The sequence below is a fragment of the Ahaetulla prasina genome, chromosome 2 (assembly GCF_028640845.1).
Source record: "Ahaetulla prasina isolate Xishuangbanna chromosome 2, ASM2864084v1, whole genome shotgun sequence".
Classification (NCBI taxonomy): domain Eukaryota; kingdom Metazoa; phylum Chordata; class Lepidosauria; order Squamata; family Colubridae; genus Ahaetulla; species Ahaetulla prasina.
The window spans coordinates 229,052,672-229,065,647 of NC_080540.1; the positions used below are offsets into that span (position 1 = coordinate 229,052,672).

Here is a 12,976-nt window from a genome sequence, read left to right on the forward strand (position 1 = left end):
AAAGTTGAATTTTATTTTATTGTGTGTGTGTGCATGAGTGTGTGCATGTGTATGTACCTTTTGCTATATATTCATAGTCAAAATCGAAGCAAAGCTTTCCTTCCTCTATTTTGAAAGTAGAATGATTGGTAATGCTGTTCCCACTTCATTTCTTTGGCAAAAGAAATTAAGACTGTTAATTTAATTGCTATTTACTAAGACTATTGTTCTGTGTAAAAAGGTAGGCAATAAATCCTTATTGATTTTCAATAATCGTTCCTTCCCATTTACTTTTCTATCTGTAAAATGGGTACAGTAACAAACATCATCTAAACATTGTTCAGAAAAGAAAGAATCTAAGATTGATTTAATTGTAAATTGTATTAAATGAGCTCTAAGCAAAAAAAAAAAAGATTTTCCTCATGGCTCAGGAACTTATTCTGAGTATATAAAAAGATCCTAAAAAACCACCATGTTTAATTGCATAGCTAGCACTCTTCACTGTGAAACTTGCTATCATTTAACAATCTGTATTTTTATGACTGTGTGAATGAATAGTAACATATTGTCATCCTTAGTATAACGATATTGAGAGAGAGAGAGGTGAACAGTATCTATTTTAACTAGCTGTATTTTTATCTTGTCTGTTCCCATTATAAGATAAATCTTACATATAGGGAAAAATTTAATCAGAAAACAAGTCCTTTCTGAATACATATTAGACAGGGCTCCCTGTTCTACCATGCTATTACCATTACACTAAGATAGAAAGGATTATAATCAGATATTCAATAGAGTCTATGTCAGTAAACAGGATTTAAAACATTAAAAAAATGGTCTACCCTTTGCTGCCCTGAGCCTTGAGATCTAACAAGACAGAGAAGCAAACAAACAAACGTCATTGTCACATCTTTCTTGTGACATTTGGAACAGATGCTGATGCTCTAAGCATATTTATCCTGCTTTTCAGATTAGCAATCCAATTGGATTAGGCACCCTTAAATCGGTGTCGACTCTTAGCAACCACGTAGATAGATTTTTCTCCAGAAATAGTCGTCTCTCTTATTTAAGTCTCTACCTGTCAGAGACATATATAAAATGGAACACAGAAATTAATGCCTATGACGTTTAAGAACCTGGCTTTGGATTTCACCCGGTGTGATTCACAAATCTGAAAACATGCAGAGGGAAGCATATTGGGATAGGCAAATCCAGTTTTGTAAAGCTGGCAAATATAATAACTAACCCCACAAGATTCCCCATGTCAATATGAGAAATCTCACATCCAGAATAAATTGAGAACTACCAGAGAGGCTCAGAGAAACATTTATGGATTTACAAATGATAGTCTCTGTATACTTTAGACTATGGGTTCCTAAAGGCCCAATCAGCATATATTGCCAATCTAGAAATATAGATGTTAATTCACACATTATCAGAGAGACATGGGCACAATTATCTTTTGGCATAGAAATTAATAAGTCCTATCTAAATAAATAAAATAATGGTGACATGGAGGAAACATTCACAGGATACAATTTCTTTTAACATCTCTTTCCTGATGTTCACCAGCAGGGGTCTCCCTTCTCCTTGGGGAAATGGCTGCTGTTTGACAGTAATGATCCCTTTGGAACAGATTAAGACTAGAGTGTTGAGATGTTGCTAAGAGAAAGTCATTTACTATCCTGCCAGTAGTCCAGATTTAGCAATCCTTTTGGGAAATCTTTTAGCAATTGTTTCCAGAAGGTCCTAACTGTATTTTAGATGCTCTAATGCAGTTTTTCATAAGCTGTATACTTTTTCAATTCTGTGATTTATAAATACTAGGATTACTTATTTTAATTATTATTTCTGTCACATGTTCAAGAATTGAAAAATTCCACAGAGCTATACAATTCATCCTGATAAACCCTTTGTGAATTAAGACTGACTATGCAGTATGTGTTGTATAAATTACTTATTATTTATTACTTATTTGTATCCTATGATTATCATTAAGTGTTGTATCATTATGTGTTAAATTTGTACCCTATGACCAGCATTAGTGTTGTAAATGTTGTACCTTGATGAACGTATCTTTTTTTATGTACACTGAGAGCATATGCACCAAGACAAATTCCTTGTATGTCCAATCACATTTGGCCAATAAAAAATTCTATTCTATTCTATTCTATTCTATTCTATTCTATTCTATTCTATTATTACCAGATGATTGTGCATTTATCTGGACCCTAAACATTATCAGTGGGACCACCACACAGGCTGGTTTATGCCATAATCTTTCAGTTTCGATTTTCAAATCTTGATACTTTGTGATCGCCAATTCTTCTCTTCTGCTGTTGCCACATCAATCACCTTCACTTTCTTCTTTTAAACCATAATTAAATCTGGTGTGTTATGAGCCAAGACTTTTATCAGTCTGTATTTGGAAATCCCACATTTTAGCCTGCTCATTTTTTACTAAATTTTCAAGCCTATGTTTCCACCAATCTTTCATCACTGGGACATGGTCATTTTTACAGATGTTCCGGTGAATCATTTTGGCAATTGTGTTATATTGTTATTTATAATCAGATGGTGAGATTTTCTTACACAAACTGAGTATATAATCTACTATTTTTTTCTGCTTCTTTAAACCATCTGTACTTTGAATCATTTGATGATTTTTCATTCTGGGTTTGATTGCATTCATTTAAATGGCTTGCAATGGTGTAGCCAAAATCAAGTCTTCAGGGTTTTTGTAAACCATAGACAGATTATTATCTTTATCATTTTTCCCCTTCCAGCTTTTGTAGAAACTGACCAAGTAATGCTTTTCTTTGCTAGTATTGTTTGTGTTTTTATTACATTATTATGATTTTCACTTTTTGTTTCCTGTACATTTAATAAATTCCAATTTTTAACTTGCATCAATGCTTGTTCTTGGCTTTCTTTTATATCAGCCAATGAACTTTTTTCTTCTTCAACAGTTTATTTCACCTGAACGTGGTGCATATGCTCTCAGTGTACATAAAAGAAAAGATACATTCATCAAGGTACAACATTTACAAAACAAATGATGGTCAATATATCAATATAAATCATAAGGATTGCCAGCAACAAAGTTACAGTCATACAGTCATAAATGGAAAGAGATTGGTGATGGGAACGATGAGAAGATTAATACTACTGCAGATTTAGTAAATAGTTTGACAGTGTTGAGGGAATTATTTGTTTAGCAGAGTGATGGGCTTCGGGAAAAAACTGTTCTTGTGTCTTGTTCTGGTGTGCAGTGCTCTATAGCGTCGTTTTGAGGGTAGGAGTTGAAACAATTTATGTCCTGGATGTGAGGGATCTGTAAATATTTTCACAGCCCTCTTCTGATTCGTGCAGTATACAGGTCCTCAATGGAAGGCAGGTTGGTAGCAATTATTTTTTCTGCAGTTCTAATTATCCTCTGAAGTCTGTGTCTTTCTTGTTGGGTTGCAGAACTGAACCAGACAGTTATAGAGGTGCAAATGACAGACTCAACAATTCCTCTGTAGAACTGAATCAGCAGCTCCTTGGGCAGTTTGAGCTTACTGAGTTGGTGCAGAAAGAACATTCTTTGTTGTCCTTTTTTGATGATAGCTGTCCATTTTAGATCTTGCGATATGATAGAATTATGTTACTAACTTTCAACTGTGGTAATTCACTTAACAACTGAGGCAAGAAAGGTCACAAAACGGGGCAAAACTCACTTAACAAATATCCCAGGAACAGAAATTTTGGTCTCAATTGTGGTTGTAAGTCGAGGTCTACCTGTAATCTATCAATATTACTATGAAGATGTAATATCTCCATATCAATATTACTGGTAATCAGTTTTCTTATTTTTCGGTTCAAAGTGTCCAGTTCAGTTTAAGTCCAGTTAATTCCAGCAGTGCATTATATCACAGATATGATCAAGGTATTGATGGCTTTGTGTTGCCACCACTCAGTTTTGGCTTTTGCACTTTTCTCACACGATGGTTGTATTCTTTACTAATCAGAGTTTAACTTGTCTGTGTGCGATATTATCCAACTGTAAAGTGCCCAGATAATTGTAGGTTTCATCCCAATGTTTCTGATAGTTTGGCTATTTTGCATTTCCATTTTGTTATTGTGATTTTACCCAATGTATTGCCACTGTAGCACATTTCTTTAAGCCAATACCTGCGCTATACCTGTGTTAAAATTCTTAGTGTTTGTCAACGACTAGATTTCGATTTCTGATTTTCCATAAAGTTTTAAATCATTCATATAGAGCAAATGGGAGACTTTGTTAGCTTTTTTTGCTGTCTGATAGCCAATATTTGTTTTCTTTAAAATCACTGAAAGTGGGATCATGGCAATGACAAATAATAAAGGTGATAAATGAGTCACCCTGGAAAATGCCTGTGCTATGGTTGACAAGCCCATATTTTTCACTTCCAACCACCAATTCTATATTTCACGGCATCATTATTTTTTAAATAAATATTCTAATGTTTTTACTGACACCAGCTATTTCCAAACATTTAATGATTCAGCTATGTGGTAATGAATCAAATGTCTTTTTATAATCAATCCAGACTGTGTATAAACTATTTTTTCAGATTTTGCAATTCTCCAGAGTCATGTTATTGTACCATTTATTTATTTTTGTTGGCCCTGGCATTAGATAGATAGATAGGTAGGTAGGTAGGTAGGTAGGTAGATAGATAGGTAGGTAGGTAGGTAGGTAGGTAGGTAGGTAGGTAGGTAGGTAGATAGATAGATAGATAGATAGATAGATAGATAGATAGATAGATAGATAGATAGATAGATAGGAGGTAGGTAGGTAGCTAGATAGGTAGGTAGGTAGGTAGGTAGGTAGGTAGGTAGGTAGGTAGGTAGGTAGGTAGGTAGGTAGGTAGATAGATAGATAGATAGATAGATAGATAGATAGATAGATAGATAGATAGATAGATAGATAGATAGATAGATAGATAGATAGATAGATAAGCAGGCAGGCAGGCAGGCAGGCAGACAGACAGAGGGATAAAATATAGACAGAGAGAGAGAACAGAACAGAACAGAACAGACCAGAACAGAATAGAATAGAATAAATTTTTTTATTGGCCATGTGTTATCAATCTGAAGTTAATTTTTTGTACATCTGCTTTTCCTTTTATTTTCTTTCTGTTCTACTGGGATGATGATCTATTTTCAATGACAAACATAATGGTAATAGTTGACATTTCATGATTCCTCGCCACACAGTTATTAAATATTTGCCCAGGCTTAAAAGTTGACTACATCATCAGAAAAAAAATGTCTACTTCTGCAGACTACCATGCCATTTGATCTTGTCTAGGAAGGTTAGCTTAGCTTCAATGAAAATATGTTAAATTTCAAAATGGCGAGTGTAGTTATATTTGTCACAAATTTCAAGTAATTTGTGCCAAATAAATGCCCAATGCCCGTATTTTGATATTATTATCTCTAGGTTATGTCCAAATTTCTCAGATGTGTCCTTCAGTTTTAGAAGAATTTCTTGGCAACTCTTGCAAGTTTATTTACTTTTCGTTACAGCACAATGCTGCTGTATGCCTGGTACGGTCTCTGGATTACACCCTTCAGCAACTGGGTCTTGAAAATTGCTGTTGTGCTTAAATAAGCAAACAAGCAACCTATGATTAGCCATTTCCTTCCTGAGGAAACTTGGCAGGGTGCTTCTGGACACAAATCCATTCTAAATAAAGCTGCTCTTCACAGTTAAATGGCAAACAGAAAAATGCTGCCGTTTTAAATGCTGCATATATATGTACCATATATAGGCACCTGCTTTGCTGGATGGCAATCTGAACATTAGGCCTTCAAATACCATTCTAGAGGTCCCAGAATCACCAAAAAGGTGTCTCCGTAAGGATACAGTGGTTAAAAAGTGCAACTAATTATCATATAATGTTATTATAACATGCATATAGCCAGATAGGAAACCAGGTGAATATTTTCTTTGTATGTGGTTGGAAGAATCTTAGGACTTCCATCTTCTTTGGATCCCTTACTAGAAATGTACTCTGCATTATCAAGACACACAGAAAACAAATTTATTTTGTGTTTTACTACAAACACAATTGTATTATTAATCCTTCCATTGCTTTTAATGGAATGAGAAACCAGCTAATTGTTTCTTCTTTAGCAACTACTGTACAATGGTTTGGCTAAAAAAAAATAGTGTTTTTTTAATTATATGAGGTTTGGTTTCCCGACAATGTTGGCTGAATTTGTTCATGAAAAACACTTGCATAACCCAGCGTTTCTCAATCAGCTTTAAGACGTGTAGACTTCCAGAATTCTCCAGACAGCATGGGCAATTCTGGGAGTTGGAAGTCCACATCTCTAAAAGATGCTAAGGTTGAAACATTGGTATAACCTATATACAAATCTCAAATAGTTTACAATATAATTCTACCAATTAAAATGTGATTTAAAATGTTAATAAAATTACATTTTAAAACACATACAATGAAGACCTTTTAATTGAGGACAGAGTTAGGCCAAAGTAATCATATCTGTCCTTCCAAATACTATATGTGTCCTAATTTGTTTTTGGAAGGATAGGTGTGAAATAGAAATATTTGGATATATCTTTTTTCTGGTTCATCATTCTGATTCCAGAGTTTGCAATGTGTTTGCAAACAAAACTTTAGTTTCACGGCAGTGAGAAACTAGCTGTAGGAAACAATTGGCTTTTTAAATTGGGATTATTTTTCTTCCGAGGAATCCTGAGGCAGCTTCAAGTTCCAATGAAAAACAGTACTTGTATTTGACTGACATTGCCTTTCCACCTTTATATAATCACATATGAAACAATGGTATCTCTGCCAGGAAATCACTTTGATGTCATCTTAGGTAGGAAAAGTTATGGTGTTGAAGATTACTAAAATAAGGAAAAAATAGAATTATTTTATATTGCTTAATTTCCCATCTGAATGATTCCTGGTTACTGTGGTAAACTTTCCCTTTGTCTTGTTGGTAGTGATAGTGTAGGATGGGACAACTCGCTGGAACCAAATCACTGTGGGACAACTTGCTGCGGGCAATTCAACAAATACAAAAGTTAAATTAATTTTGATGGAACTGAGCCAATAATAATAAAATAGTCAATACAGAAGTATAAGAGTTACAATAATTTTGATGAAAACGTGGTCATCAATAATATAAGTATCTGAATGAAACGATTAATGTAATGTTCTGTTGTCCCACGGCAAGTTGTCCTGCGATGAGTTGTCCTAGACCCATGATGGTGAGTGCTAAGTCAGCCCACAATAAAAACTATTCACTATGATTTAATTGTAGATGAAGGAAATATGCTAATATGCATAACTAAAAGTTCAATGGGAAAAGTAGATTTTCGGATGTGTCTTCCTGGGCACCTTGAAAAGAGACCATCTAAACATGAGATAAGGGAAAGGAAAGATTTAAAAAAATTAAAAAAATTTCCCTACTGGTTCTGTGGGCGTGGCTTGTTGGGGGAGGTCATGTGACTGGATGGGTGTGGCCAACTCGACATCACTCACATCGAGGGGCTCCTCACTGGCCCCTCCCCTCCCAGCCACTCCTTGTCGGGAATGGCAGGAAAATGGAGAGGGACATATTCCTGTCTACCATCCTTCCCTCAGTCTGTGCTGAGATTGAGGAATGGATGACAGGCAGGAAAATCCCCTTCCCCATTTTCCTGCCATTCACAAAAGTGGCTCCATTCCAGCTGCAACCCCCTCCCCCTCCCTCTTGGGGACTACCTTAAAAGGGACAGGCTGCAGCAGCTCCATTGTAAATGGAGGGAGAAAAGTTAGCATTCTCTCTGCTGCATTTAACACTGAATTCTGTGGAATATCGAGCAGCCAGAAGAGGTGAGTGGCGACCGGCTGGGCGTCGGTGAGGCCAAGGAGGGGTAATTACTACAGTTGCCCATAATCCCTAGCGGTTTGCCTGAAGCGGTCCAAACCGGTAGGATTTCACCCCTGGGGAAGGAGTATCACTGTAGATTATAATCTGTAAAATGTCTGGATATTTCTCTTCTGTGTTGTATTCAGTAATTGGGATAATATTCTGGAATAATTTTCTGGTGCTCCTCAGCTAAATTGGCTATTGCTGATTTCAACTAATATTTTGCATTTGATTCAATAGTTCTATTTCATACTGTTTCACATATTTCCCCTGAACCAATGTTCTAGTGCTTCCCCTTTAGTTTTACTTTTGTCTGTTTTACATGATTCTATGAAAATTAAAAGAAATATTAAAAAGGATTTTGGAAAATATTAATGACTTTTATTGTTATCTGTTAAAATATAGAACCCTGATTCTTTCAAATTCCTTTTAAATTGTAGTTTCTACTTCTCAAATTTAATTTGTATTATTGATACAATGTAAACCAAACAGAAATTTAAAAAAAGTTTTCTCGGTTTTCAAGTTCCATAAATAAAAAAAAAATCCCTAAACAAACCAACAATAAAAAGCCCAAAGCATATAATAAGCTAAAGAATTTTTTATTTTGAAAATATGGCAAGAATCTAAGGCACTTCAAACATTAAAATGCATATGATGCAGAGAGCAAGGCAAGAAAATAAGCATTCTAGGTGCCCAGAACTACATTTGCATTCACTACAGAATAGCATTTTCCAACATCTTAGGGATCATGGAGTTAATAAAAATGTAATAATAATAATTATTATTATTATGTGTAAAGTATTATTTTGGTTATATTGGAATTCAAAGTGTCAAAAATACTGACTGACTCTGTTATAGAAAAGCTACACAAATCGGTAGCAACAATTTATTTAGCCAATTCAGGCTATAACGGTCTATCTTCTATTGTTTAAGCCATGAAGCCACCAGCTGACATTCCAAAGGGCAAATTTAAGCAATTATCCCTTTTTAAATAAAAAAAGCATTCAAACAACAATCAGAATCATTTTGGAATGACGTGTATAATAAAAGAGTTCTTGCCAACATCCCAACAGTAGCAAATATAAATATATAGAGAGAACATACCTTTACAAAGTAATACAGTAGAGTCATAATCAAATAGCTAGCTTAAATAACTGTATGTAGGTAACAGCAAGATATATTCGGCAGCAAAGATGGAAGCTGAAAATAGGAGCAAAAGGGGACTTTAGGGTTTTATATGACCTATGATGCAGCAGAGAACCTTTCCTTTATGACAGCTGTTCCCATACAGCAAGTCATCCATCCAGCAAACTGTAATCGTATCAGATTCTTTCACCTTATTGGAAACCTAAAAAGTTTCTGCCATATGGATGAGTTTGACTAATCTGAGTGGTGAGGATTGATCTGAAGTATCAACTGAAAGCCACATCACGTGTAAACTCTCTCTTATCTGCAAGAGTGCTTCTTCACCTCTTTCTTATATAGGCTACCCTAGCTCTAAACATTGGCTTTCAATTTGCTGGTGAGTACAGGCACATGACGATTACATTCAATATCTGTCACTGTAAAACAGTAATCACTAGCAGCTTAGAGGATGTGGCAGTTTTTACATATCTCTGTGCATTAGCAATCAAAAGAGCTTCTGTGAGTAGGACCTGGGGAAGGCTTTCTTCCAAGCCTTGGAGTTCCCTGAAACGAAAAGGGAAAAAAGTGGTATCAGTAAGGTTAGAACACAAAGTCACGGAACCATTCAGTATGTTGAATTACTATGCTGGATCAGTGCTGATCTGCTGGGTATACACTTGAAGCAAAAAGAATTATACAGCACATGCTTTCAAAAAAAGTGTGGCCATGGGTGTTAGTTTTGGAAAGATAAAGTTCCAGAAATAGAAGATGGTGGAAAGAAAAATAGCAACAGAAAGGGACAAGAACAAATTTCTGCTTTTTTTGGTATCTGGATTGAAGAGCACGTGACCCCTACCCTAGAGATAAGACTTATAAGCCTTAGCTCATTACTGCTTCTATTATTTTCACAAGTCAACTGTATGACCTCTGATCTGTTCCATCGAATAGAAAAGATACATTGAAATAGCTCAAACATAAATAGCCATGACAGCAAAAAGAATAAGAACATTACCTAGCAGTTTCTAGTCTGAGAGTGGAAGACTAACTTACTGGACTCTTAGGAGTCAGAAATCCTCTCAACACTAAGCCATATATACTAGTTGTATTGATACTAGTTGTATCAATTGTAGAGTACATGGAATACGACTTATGCCACTCACCGGGGACTGAGTTTTTGAAAAGTTTACATGAGCATAGAGGAGAACAGCAATATCCTTGTGCCCAGCGTCAAGGGCTATTGAAAGTGCTGTGCTGCCATCCTTAAGAAAAAGAAAATAAATAAGATAAAAACATGTCTGTCTTTTTAGATCATCGCTTCCCCATGATTCAAGAATGTCCCCTCAGGAATTTTCAAGGTATCTGGGATGATTTCACCACAGCCATACCAGAAGCTTCTTTAGATATTGAATTATAACATCTATCCTACTGAAAGTCTACATCTCTTTCTAATGCTGAGTTTATTATGGTTTTACCTTAATATATTATCTTCTATATTGTATTATATTGTGTGTGTGTATGCTTTCTTTAAACTAAATTTTTACATCAGTAATTGCATGAGCTCTTTTAGATGCCCTATGCTTAATAAATAAATCTCTTCCCCCATCTGGCACTAAACCTACAGCTCCCAGAGTTCCTGTTGTTATGACTAAAGGAATTACAATACTAGCATATTTAGAAGAAAATGTGTATATTCTTTTTAAAAAATCCATACCAACCTTGATATATTAAAAGCTATTCTGGTTAATTTCCTGTAATATAAATCAGTCACAATAATAGTCCTTTAAAAAAAAAACCACTTAATTTTAACTAAGACAAATGTTGTGATTTTGTTTTATGAAGCAATTCAGCAGTCACCATGGGTTTCAAATTTCTCCCAACCAGGGTGCTGGATTATTACTATAAAAACCTTGCAAATAATTCTGAGACTGTTTCCAGACAAAAGAACACTAGTTCAGGACAGAGCAAGAAAAAAATAATAGAAAACAAAATCTTAAATTAAAAAATGGAAACACTTGACTGTGATAACTCCCATTAAATGAAACCTGTGTTTAATTTCCAGTGTTTCTAAAGAGCTGTTTTTTATTTACATATATGATTATCGTACTTAAACTCTGATGAGTACAGCCATGGTACACTGGAGTTGAATATAATTAAAGCCTCCACTGGGGGACATTGTTTTAATAGAGCATTTGCTTTTATTTCAGCTCTAACCTCCCTCTCTGTCATCTACCAATCCATCAAACAACTGTGACCTAACACATGATCTGAGCTTCATAGAATATCTTTACGTATTAAAAAAAGATACGCTGATTAAAAAGCAGCCAAAAGGTTCCTGAACACACTGAGCCAGTATTCAAAGTTGGGAAAAATATGTGAAGCCGTGGATATTTTTAGGGGAATAGGATGACTTAGATTTCCTATCAATAAAATGACAGGTATGACAGAGCTGAAAGGCACATTTCATATTTTAAAAAATGATGGTCAGAGTCTGCTCTTCATAACATGGGTTTCTGATAAATTATGCCTTCGTCAAAAGAGCTCTCTGCAGAATTTTTTTTTTTTAAAAAAAGAGCTGTAGTATCATTGTTAAAAATGCTAGTCTCTATTAATCCAGTCAGATAAATAGCATATGTTCAGAGAAAAGGCAACATCACTGTAAAAGAAACAGAACATAGAGGATCTGCCTCTAGCAGATCCAAAGCATCTCCGTTTGCTTCAGATTCAAATGCCAGGTGCCCATGCATGTAACTGGCAACCATGCAAAATTCAAGTATTTTAATGACCGCTGAATTTCAAGCAAGCACATCTGATGCATATTTTCAGTCTACTAACTTCTACCCTAAAATAGTTTCAGCCATGATGACGTGGAATGTAATGAACTAATGGGAATGTATGGAGGCAACTGAAAGCCAGTGTGGTGTGGTGGTTAAGACCCAGGACTAGCAAATGGAAGATCTCGAGTTCTATGTAATTCTCTCTTAATTACTTAATTACTTAATTACTTAATTAATTAAACAGGCAGACATTTTTGCAACCCAACTCACCCCACAAACTTTGTTGCTGTGTGAAAAATAGGAGGTAAGGAGCATTTTGTACCCAGCCTTGAATTGTACAAAATAAGAGTGGAATGCAAATAATAAGCAAAAAACTCACATTGTCTTCCAGGGTACCATTACATCCAGGTTGAGCTAGCAAAAGTTTGACTATTTCCACATGCCCATGTTCACTTGCGCACATCAAAGCAGTGGAGCCCTCATCATCTTGGATGTTGACATCTGCACCACAAGCCAACAGAGCTTTCACCATATCTATTCGCCCGTGGCTCACAGCAAGCATCAGAGCAGTTTGACCAGCCTGTATGGCGGGGAAAAAAACCAAAACCAGAGGAGAGTTCTCATTTTGCGAACAGAATTTCACAGAGAATTCTACTGAACAAAGAACACCAGCACCTATATTTCTGCACACCCAATTAAAGGCTCATCATATTCTTAAATGTGGATCTGTCATACACACTTAATAGAAAATACATATAATATCGGGGTTTTATACAAACTCTACTCAGTTCTGGACAGGCAACCATTTCTCCCTCTAAGGCTTTCTATAAGGCAATTCATTCCTCAGCATTTTAAAGAGTTTACATTAATAATATTCATGGATGACCATTCATTTGGTTTCTTTCTAAATGTACTTTTAAAGAAAATCTCAAAGTGAAGACAGAAGTTTTCTAGACAATATTAACCAAATAAATCATAAATACCAATCAAGATCTTGTACTTTAGATTTCAAATTGTACTATGGTTTGTGCAGTGTTAGGCCTCCAGTGAAAAAAGATTTTCTGAACAGAACCTTATCTAAAATACATTACTTGGTCTTCCTCTTGAGAAATATCCCCTTGGATATCTCCAATAGTATAAATGCAAACGTGTGAAGCACATCTTATTAATCAATGATGGATTTG

The 12,976-nt window shown here is 35.3% G+C and overlaps 1 protein-coding gene across 5 annotated transcripts in view; it reads right to left on the bottom strand.

Moving 5' to 3' along the window:
• Positions 1 to 5,058: 5,058 nt before the first annotated feature.
• KANK1 (KN motif and ankyrin repeat domains 1) overlaps positions 5,059 to 12,976 on the bottom strand; it is a 155,103-nt gene continuing 147,185 nt past the window's right edge. For 4 of the 5 annotated variants that reach the window (XM_058173127.1, XM_058173125.1, XM_058173126.1 and 1 more), the window contains 3 exons: positions 12,172 to 12,372; positions 10,179 to 10,277; positions 8,477 to 9,582 (listed from right to left, as the gene is read on the bottom strand). In XM_058173127.1, the coding sequence (XP_058029110.1) occupies positions 9,517 to 9,582; positions 10,179 to 10,277; positions 12,172 to 12,372 (366 nt within the window). In that variant the 3' untranslated portion in view covers positions 8,477 to 9,516. Of the gene's footprint in view, positions 6,884 to 8,476; positions 9,583 to 10,178; positions 10,278 to 12,171; positions 12,373 to 12,976 lie in introns of those variants that run through there. The other variant, XR_009153863.1, reaches the window with a different exon arrangement.